Raw genomic sequence first — 9,434 nt, 5'->3', positions numbered from 1 at the left:
TTATCCGCATGGTGAAATAAGCCTAATCTGGTAAGCCCCCCAACTGCACATTTGTGGGTGCAGCACATTGGGAACTGCAGCGTGCTCTGTGTATTTGGTCTGATAAAGGGCACATTACTTGGGAGCACATTGTAAGCTGATCATGTTACAGTCGGATTGTACATTTCTTTGTACAATCTGCTTTAGATGAACTAAAAATAAAAGTGTCTTCCTTATCGGTCCATTCAGCTTCTATGTGATCAGACAAGCCCTCACATTAAGTGGGTGGTAGATCTAAGGGAGATTGTACTACCAGATCATAAAGCTGTCACTTGTTGAACTTTGAGCAGTATTTGTCCCAGTGTGCACCCCTCCATTCAACAAAAGTTGAATGTGCAGGTATGGACGGGGCCTTAAACTGCAGAATATAAAGTGGTTCCCCCAGAAACCACAATAACATGGAACGTGGTCTATACATATAAGTGCTGAGGTGCCTTTGTTTAGCATAACCATCTGTGCAGAAGGATGACCATTCATATCAGGAAGGATAACTATATCTTTAAAGGAGGACTATGAGGTGAGTGATTTTCACTCAACCTCATAGTTCGGGCCAATGTGGGTGGATCTTGACAGTAATGTTGGGATCCGTCCCGGCTTCGGCGGTCTCAGTATACCGCGAGCTGTAGCTCGCGATATAATGAGCTTTGGGTCGAGGGAGGACGCTGGTATATGTCTTCCCGTGACCCTTAGGAGAACTATTGGGAAAAACAATTACCCCATAGTTCTCCTTTAAGACATATCAGCATTTTATGACATCCTAAGCTACTTTGCATGTACAGTCATGGCCAACAATATTGGCACCCCGCATTTCTGCTTCGCGCAGAAAATTGTTGCAATTACAAATGTTAGGCTGGGTTCACACCTGAGCATATTTTTTCTGCTAGTTTTTTAGCATGTTTTTTCATTCATTGAAACGCGCATTTCACTGGCGGTATGATTTTTTTTTTTTTTAGTTTTTTTCCTTATTTTCTCTATATTAAAAAAAAATATTTTTTTTTTCGCTTTCAAACTTCCCACCGGCTCCGCCCCCTGCGACGCGGCCGCTCGCAAGGGACGGAAGTCGGCAGCCGCCAGAGGACACAGCGGGGATCGCGGACAAGGTATGACCTGTACGCCGTATTCCCGAGTGTGGCTCGGGGTTACCGCTTTGTTAACCCCGATCCACACTCGGGAATACCAATGGAAACGCGCGGAAAAACGCCCCAAACAAGCTCCTGTACTTCTTTAGGCGTAAGGCATTTTTCAGCGCGTTTCTATGCGCTGTAAAACGCCCTGGTAGGAGCCATGCCCATAGACAATTATTGTTTTTCACATGTTGAGCGTTTTACAGCACGTAGGAACGCGCTGTAAAACGCCCAGGTGTGAACCAGGCTTAAATCTGATGCATTTCAAAACTCCAAAAATGGACTGGACAACATTATTGGCACCTTCTCCAAATTGCAAGAAATAATTGCATTCCATGCTTTTCCACAAAAATGCCATGCAAGTTTTTGTGGAAAAGCATGGACAACCTCAAGGTTACAAGTCCATCTCCAGAGATCTTAATGTTCCTCTGTCCACTGTGTGCAATATTGTCAAGAAGGTTAAAGCGCATGGCACTGTAGCTAATCTCCCTGGATGTGGAAGAAAGAGAACAATTGATCAAAGATTGCAAGGAAGGATTGTTGGAATGGTGGATAAAGACCCTCCATCAACTTCAGACAAATTCAAGCTGATCTTCAGGCACAGGGTACAACTGTGTCAGCTTGCACTATACGTCGCCATCTGAATGATGGGAGACCCAGGAGGATCCCACTGCTGACACAGAAACATAAAAGAGCCAGATTGGATTTTGCCAAAATCCATTTGGGAGAATGTGCTGTGTACAGACGAAACAAAATGACAGCTTTTTGGTGCAGCCCATTATTCTACTGTTTTCAGAAAAAGAAATGGAAAAAATCCAGTCCCTACAGTCATATATGGTAAGGGGTCGTTGATGTTTTGGGGTTGCTTTGCTGCTTCAGGCACTGGATGTCTTGACTGTGTGCATGGCAATATGAAATCTGAAGACTACCAAAGAATTCTAGGGTGCAATGTAGGGCCCAGTGTCAGAAAGTTGGGTCTCCGTCAGAGGTCCTGGGTCTTACAGCAGGACAATGACCCAAAGCACCCAAAAATGGTTTCAGACAAAGTGCTGGAATATACTGGACTGGCCAGCAACGAGTCCAGATCCAGGTGTAAACAACGAATTGATGGTTGCAGGAAGCCATTGATTTCACTTGTTTTTTTCCAAGGGCTGTGCTACCAAATATTCATTAAGGATGACAAAAATTTTGTTCAGTCCATTTTTGGAGTTTTGCATGGAATGTGTCAGGTTTGGCTTTCTTTATCTCAGCTTTTTTGTGTCATACCAATACAAACAAAAGAAATAAACATGACAATGACTTAAGAATTCTAATTGCAACAATTTTCTGCACAAAGTGGTGCATTATCTGACAGGCATGCATGGGGAGCCAATATTTTTGACCGTGACTGTATGATCACCCCTGCTTTTTAGGTTATTTGCTAGGGTATAATTGTCTTGGTTTTCCCTCTTGCCGCTATGTATAGTAAATCTGAATTTCACTGCTGCACCCTGTGGGCCCATGCACTTTTGGGATATGGCCACACACCTAAGAGACAGCACTGACAAATATACATTTTAGTAGGGCACATGAACCTCTGCTCTACTACATGATTAATGTATAATTTGGTGTAAACTGTTTGTGACTGAATTGTTGTTGTTTTTTTTTTGCAGATTGTCCAACAGTGTCAGGCATATCTGAAATGGACTATCCTCTACAGGGACCCGGCATGCTAACCATCCCCAGCCTGCCGGAGCTCAGCGCAGTTCATAGAGTTCCCCTTCCCCCGGAGCTGGTGGAACAGTTTGGGCGTATCCTTAGAAGTCTTTTTTAAGTTTGTCATAGAAAGAATCCAATGCCTGAAATAAGGTCATTGAAGGATTTATGTATCTGTGTTTTCCCCTAATCATCTTCCAGGACAGCACATGATGGAATACCCTGCTGTCCTGGAAGATTCCTGGGAATGGAATCCAGTGTCCTTTGTTATATGAAATGCATATGTGATATAATTTCTACAGACATATTCCTTACATGATCTTTCTGAAGAATTGTTGTGTACATGTGATATGTGGCTTTATATAAGATTCCTCCTTACATTATCATTTAAGACATGCAATGTAACTGTATGATGGGAGTATTTCCGGAAATCAGCAGGGCTTGGCTCACCATCGACAGTGATATCTTCATGTGGAATTATGAGGATGGGTATGTCCTTTTTTTACTCTCTCAACATTACACCTCTGGTAGTATTAATAATAATATCATCATCATTCAGGATTTATATAGCACCAACAGTTTTTGTAGCGCTTTTTGGAAAGACATTACAGTTACAATATAAATCAAGACAACATGGTTAGAAGGGCTCTGCCCATGAGAGCTTACAATCTAAAAGGAAGGGGCAAGTGATGGAAGCGGTGGTAGCTGTGTGATAGTTCAGTGGTTAGGTTAAGGCGGGATAGGCTTCCCTGAAGAGATGAGTCTTTAGGGATCGCCTAAAGGCAGACAGAGTAGGGGATAGATGAACAGGTTGGTATTGGGATTTCCAAAGGATGGCAGAGACTCTAGAGATGTGATCTGTTTGGAGTACATTTTGAGGTTTTGTTGCAAATGCATATTAGTTTTATATTTAAAGCCGAGCTCCAGGAAGAACACCTAAATATTCAGTTGAATTTAGGGATGCACCGAAATATCGGTTGCCGAAACATATCAGCCGCAAATAGCACTTTTGGCTAAATGCCAAAAGTGCAATTTTTCTGCCGAAATAGCGGAGTATCCGTTCTTTCTCTCCTCCCCGCTGGGCGCAGAGCGCTTTCTCTCCTCCTCCAGCGGGGAGGAGAGAAACTGTCACAGGCGGCCAAGCGCTGTGGGAGGTGAGCGGCCGGTGTCTCTCCTCCCACACAGCTCAGCCTCCTATCACAGTCTGGCAGAGCGGTGTGTGGGTGGAGACAGCCCGCGCTGTCACAGGAGGCTAAGCTCTCCTCCCTGCACCGCTCGCTCAGCCTCCTGTGACAGCGTGTCAGAGAGGAGAGTAAGGTACAAACACTATTGGAATGAAAGTACTTTGATCACTTATACAGTGTAAGAGTCATAATATTCAAGATGAGCTTTAAATGGATTTGCTCCTCCCCCAAACTGGATCACATCAGAATTAATGAGGTTCTGAATGAGATATTTTCTAAGCATCTTCTAAACAACATAAATATGGTAAATATACAACTATACCACTGCAGTAGCGCTTTGGTGTTCCTAATCTTGTAATATTTTTCTATGCTTTTTATTGTTTAGCGGGGATGTGGCTTATTTTGATGGACTCAGTGAAACTATCCTGGCTGTTGGCCTTGTGAGACCTAAAGAAGGTAAGTGATGTGTGCAGACTGCAGTCCTCAACACACTCTGCTGATCAGTAATCCGTTTATTGAATTTCTTCTCCTTCTTATCAGGAATTTTCCAGCCTCACATTCGGTATCTGCTGGTTGTCGCCACACCTGTCGACATTGTTATTCTGGGTTTGAGTTTTGCCAATATGCAAGCAGGTAAGATCATTATTATGTTTTTGTCTATATCAAAGGAACTACATTATCCCTGGAAACTTTTTTATTTTTTTCTTGAATTTGTTCTCAGGCATGCTAGCATAAAATTTGTATACCTGACTATCTGTGATTTTCAGATATAGATGCGATCATGTTTACCTATGGTGTCGATTTTAGCACTTACCCTAGCGCACTGCATTGTTAACTGGCCTGGATATTTAGCTGCATAGGATAGGGTCTGCAGTAAATTGTCATATACTACAGTATCCACATCTATCCGTGGCCTTATAAGAATTTCTTGTTAACCTTTGACCCTGAATTGGTGTTTTTCTTTCTCATCCATTGGGGGACTCAAAAAGTTTTGAACTTTTAGGTTATATTGCTGCCTACAGGTGAATTTGACACTGGCAAGCAAAAATCTGTAGGCCAGGATAACCCCTCTCATGCTTCGGTTATGTGCTAGTGTCCTAGGAGTATGGACATTATTATTGCAGCTCTGTTTTGTTCAGAATAACTTATATTTTAATGTTGTTATTGTTGTTATTATTACTGCTAGCATTTTTTTACTTTAATTTTGTTTTCCATCTCCTTGATTTGGAGTTTTCTAACATGGTCATCCTTAGCCTGGCTTTTGGATCTCAAAACTCAGAATAAAGCGCTCTTGTCTCACTGTTCACACAGAGCAGGCCGGAGAAAGGATTTTCTCCGGTCCACTCCCTGCTCTCTATCCTCAAGTTTTTTGCTGTGGTCCCGGGTTTCCCAGAAGAGCCAGGGAACCCCGAAAATCATGGAGGGGAAGGGGGTTTGTTGTTGACGGACAAGAAGGCTGCTACAAGTTTATACACTTGTATAAAACCAATATCGGCTTCCCTGCTCTACATTTAGCTTTGCTTGCCGACAGCAGGGCTAAATGAGGAGGAAAACCACCTGCCCGGAACTTCATGTCCCGGGCAACGGGCGATACAAAATGCGCACCCCTGCCTGCACTCTGATGCCAGCTTTGAGTGTAAGGTCCTTCAAGCAGATCATAGAGCTGCAGACAATCCCTAGTTCTCTGTTGTTTTCTTGGGCCTGTTCATGTTCTTGGGCCTGTTCATGTTTGTTTACTGTGTTGCCCACCTCTCAGTTAAACAGCTTTTGAACATCCTGAAGATCTCTGACTGGACCCTAGTCTTTTCAGTGCTAGGACCTGCTGTGATTCTCACCTTGAAGTAGCAGTAGAACCTCCCTCCTTCACACTTCTACGCAGTAGAACCTCCTTCCTTCACACTTCTGCAGAGTAGAACCTCCTTCCTTCACACTTCTGCAGAGTAGAACCTCCTTCCTTCACACTTCTGCAGAGTAGAACCTCCTTCCTTCACACTTCTGCAGAGTAGAACCTCCTTCCTTCACACTTCTGCAGAGTAGAACCTCCTTCCTTCACACTTCTGCAGAGTAGAACCTCCTTCCTTCACACTTCTGCAGAGTAGAACCTCCTTCCTTCACACTTCTGCAGAGTAGAACCTCCTTCCTTCACACTTCTGCAGAGTAGAACCTCCTTCCTTCACACTTCTGCAGAGTAGAACCTCCTTCCTTCACACTTCTGCAGAGTAGAACCTCCTTCCTTCACACTTCTGCAGAGTAGAACCTCCTTCCTTCACACTTCTGCAGAGTAGAACCTCCTTCCTTCACACTTCTGCAGAGTAGAACCTCCTTCCTTCACACTTCTGCAGAGTAGAACCTCCTTCCTTCACACTTCTGCAGAGTAGAACCTCCTTCCTTCACACTTCTGCAGAGTAGAACCTCCTTCCTTCACACTTCTGCAGAGTAGAACCTCCTTCCTTCACACTTCTGCAGAGTAGAACCTCCTTCCTTCACACTTCTGCAGAGTAGAACCTCCTTCCTTCACACTTCTGCAGAGTAGAACCTCCTTCCTTCACACTTCTGCAGAGTAGAACCTCCTTCCTTCACACTTCTGCAGAGTAGAACCTCCTTCCTTCACACTTCTGCAGAGTAGAACCTCCTTCCTTCACACTTCTGCAGAGTAGAACCTCCTTCCTTCACACTTCTGCAGAGTAGAACCTCCTTCCTTCACACTTCTGCAGAGTAGAACCTCCTTCCTTCACACTTCTGCAGAGTAGAACCTCCTTCCTTCACACTTCTGCAGAGTAGAACCTCCTTCCTTCACACTTCTGCAGAGTAGAACCTCCTTCCTTCACACTTCTGCAGAGTAGAACCTCCTTCCTTCACACTTCTGCAGAGTAGAACCTCCTTCCTTCACACTTCTGCAGAGTAGAACCTCCTTCCTTCACACTTCTGCAGAGTAGAACCTCCTTCCTTCACACTTCTGCAGAGTAGAACCTCCTTCCTTCACACTTCTGCAGAGTAGAACCTCCTTCCTTCACACTTCTGCAGAGTAGAACCTCCTTCCTTCACACTTCTGCAGAGTAGAACCTCCTTCCTTCACACTTCTGCAGAGTAGAACCTCCTTCCTTCACACTTCTGCAGAGTAGAACCTCCTTCCTTCACACTTCTGCAGAGTAGAACCTCCTTCCTTCACACTTCTGCAGAGTAGAACCTCCTTCCTTCACACTTCTGCAGAGTAGAACCTCCTTCCTTCACACTTCTGCAGAGTAGAACCTCCTTCCTTCACACTTCTGCAGAGTAGAACCTCCTTCCTTCACACTTCTGCAGAGTAGAACCTCCTTCCTTCACACTTCTGCAGAGTAGAACCTCCTTCCTTCACACTTCTGCAGAGTAGAACCTCCTTCCTTCACACTTCTGCAGAGTAGAACCTCCTTCCTTCACACTTCTGCAGAGTAGAACCTCCTTCCTTCACACTTCTGCAGAGTAGAACCTCCTTCCTTCACACTTCTGCAGAGTAGAACCTCCTTCCTTCACACTTCTGCAGAGTAGAACCTCCTTCCTTCACACTTCTGCAGAGTAGAACCTCCTTCCTTCACACTTCTGCAGAGTAGAACCTCCTTCCTTCACACTTCTGCAGAGTAGAACCTCCTTCCTTCACACTTCTGCAGAGTAGAACCTCCTTCCTTCACACTTCTGCAGAGTAGAACCTCCTTCCTTCACACTTCTGCAGAGTAGAACCTCCTTCCTTCACACTTCTGCAGAGTAGAACCTCCTTCCTTCACACTTCTGCAGAGTAGAACCTCCTTCCTTCCCACTTCTACGCAGTAGAACCTCCTTCCTTCACTCTTCTACGCAGTAGATCCTCCCTCCTTCACACTTCTACACAGAAGACGGACAGAGCAGGCCATTTGTTCAGAGGCTTTTAAACTAATTGTAAAATCTACCTGGTAGGATGATCTACAGGTGCCCTTTTTCACCTCCTAGTAGATCACAAACAGTCTGATTTTTGTTAGCAATTCCTGAAATTGGGGGCTTCACTTATATTAAGCTGTTTCTTCCAAGCCCGTGTCTGTGCACACATTTTTAAAAAAATATAAATTAAGTACAAAATAGTTCATTTATCCTGCTTTAGGGCATATATATTATGACAACAATTGCATTTCTTTACACCATGTCTGTGAAAGATACCTAAGCCATCCTTCCTAAACAATTGTCGTTTTAGTCTGCTCGTCCAATTGAAATTAGACCTGTAAAGCTTTGCTGTTTAGTCAGCCAGTAACATAATATTATTATAGGTATAGCTTGAACTTCATTGGCTGCATGGTTGTTTAAGGCTAGTGACTCAGTCCATCTTAAAGCCTGTAGTATTTTTCCTTTTAAGAATGATAAATGCATTTTCAGGTTAAGGAATGTAATGTACTTATTTTTAATGGTAAATGTAGCTGGGAAGCTGGATTACTCCTGTACCCTGCTACATTGTGCTGGTGTGGGTAAGGGGTGAGTGGGACTGACCAGAACTCCTGCAATGTTTCCCTGAGCTCCTGCAGATAGCAATGTGCTGCCAATCTTAAGGGCTGTGGGCAGTGCTAGCCATTGCTATTCACTGATAGGACCATTATTGGTATTTACAAAAAGTTCAAGGTAGTACTTAGAAAAGCAGAGAGCCCAGCTTTGCTGGCATGGGCAGGCTATATCACATATGTTATTTTTTATAGTTTGACCATCGTCTTTAAGTAAAGCCAGTGAACTTACAGCTTTATAATATCATTAAAAGTCAGCAGTCACAGCTCTTACATAATGTCATTTTTATTGCACTGTAGCTCAAAAATGAATCACAATTTTATTTTTTTATTTTCTAAATGGTATCTGTTTTTTTTCTGATGGTAGGAGGAGACCTGAATGACAGCATGTCTGTAGGAATGCAGCTCCTGCCAGATCCACTCTATTCCATCCCGACGGACAACACCTACCTACTGTCCATAACGTCTACCAAAAACGGACGCATCTTCTTGTCTGGAAAAGATGGCTGCCTGTATGAGGTGGCTTATCAGGTATGTATGAATGCAAATAAAAAGCTGTAAATTATTTTCAGGAAGGTGATTTTGCAGGCTTGGAAAATATCTAGGCAGTCCCTGTACTTTCCAGCTGATTAAATGCCTAAATGTTTTAAGTTTTGAATCGGGTAGAAAACAGTTGAAATCAGTATGACTCTTTCTCTTACTGTTAAGTGTCTGGGACAGGAAGTTAAGTAACAGCCCTTAGGGATCATCCAGACTTTTGCTTTTCACTTAGTGCACATTAGCATACGTTTAGCTCACGCCATCACACGGCTCCCCTAGTGTGCCGTACTGTGCGCTAGCTGCATTACGTTGTCATTCGTTTGCATGGCACCCTAACGTACCTCCCTTTGGCCATT

At 43.7% G+C, this 9,434-nt stretch overlaps 2 protein-coding genes across 2 annotated transcripts in view; one reads left to right on the top strand and one right to left on the bottom strand.

Moving 5' to 3' along the window:
* The window catches only part of LOC108792533 (nuclear pore complex protein Nup155-like), a 9,667-nt gene extending 397 nt beyond the window's left edge, over positions 1 to 9,270 (top strand). Inside the window, exons 2-7 of the mRNA XM_018563327.1 lie at positions 2,816 to 2,953; positions 3,251 to 3,347; positions 4,428 to 4,498; positions 4,583 to 4,675; positions 8,906 to 9,069; positions 9,247 to 9,270. Coding sequence (XP_018418829.1) covers positions 2,816 to 2,953; positions 3,251 to 3,347; positions 4,428 to 4,498; positions 4,583 to 4,675; positions 8,906 to 9,069; positions 9,247 to 9,270 — 587 coding nt within the window. The remainder of the gene's footprint in view (positions 1 to 2,815; positions 2,954 to 3,250; positions 3,348 to 4,427; positions 4,499 to 4,582; positions 4,676 to 8,905; positions 9,070 to 9,246) is intronic.
* LOC108792536 (WD repeat-containing protein 70-like) overlaps positions 1 to 9,434 on the bottom strand; it is a 64,911-nt gene that overhangs the window by 55,382 nt on the left and 95 nt on the right. The gene's annotated exons all lie outside the window — the stretch shown is intronic.

Source organism: Nanorana parkeri, unplaced genomic scaffold (assembly GCF_000935625.1).
Source record: "Nanorana parkeri isolate BGI_ZX_2015 unplaced genomic scaffold, ASM93562v1 scaffold654, whole genome shotgun sequence".
Classification (NCBI taxonomy): Eukaryota; Metazoa; Chordata; class Amphibia; order Anura; family Dicroglossidae; genus Nanorana; species Nanorana parkeri.
Note: the sequence above shows the minus strand (reverse complement) of the source record. Positions and strands in the feature narration are given on the sequence as shown.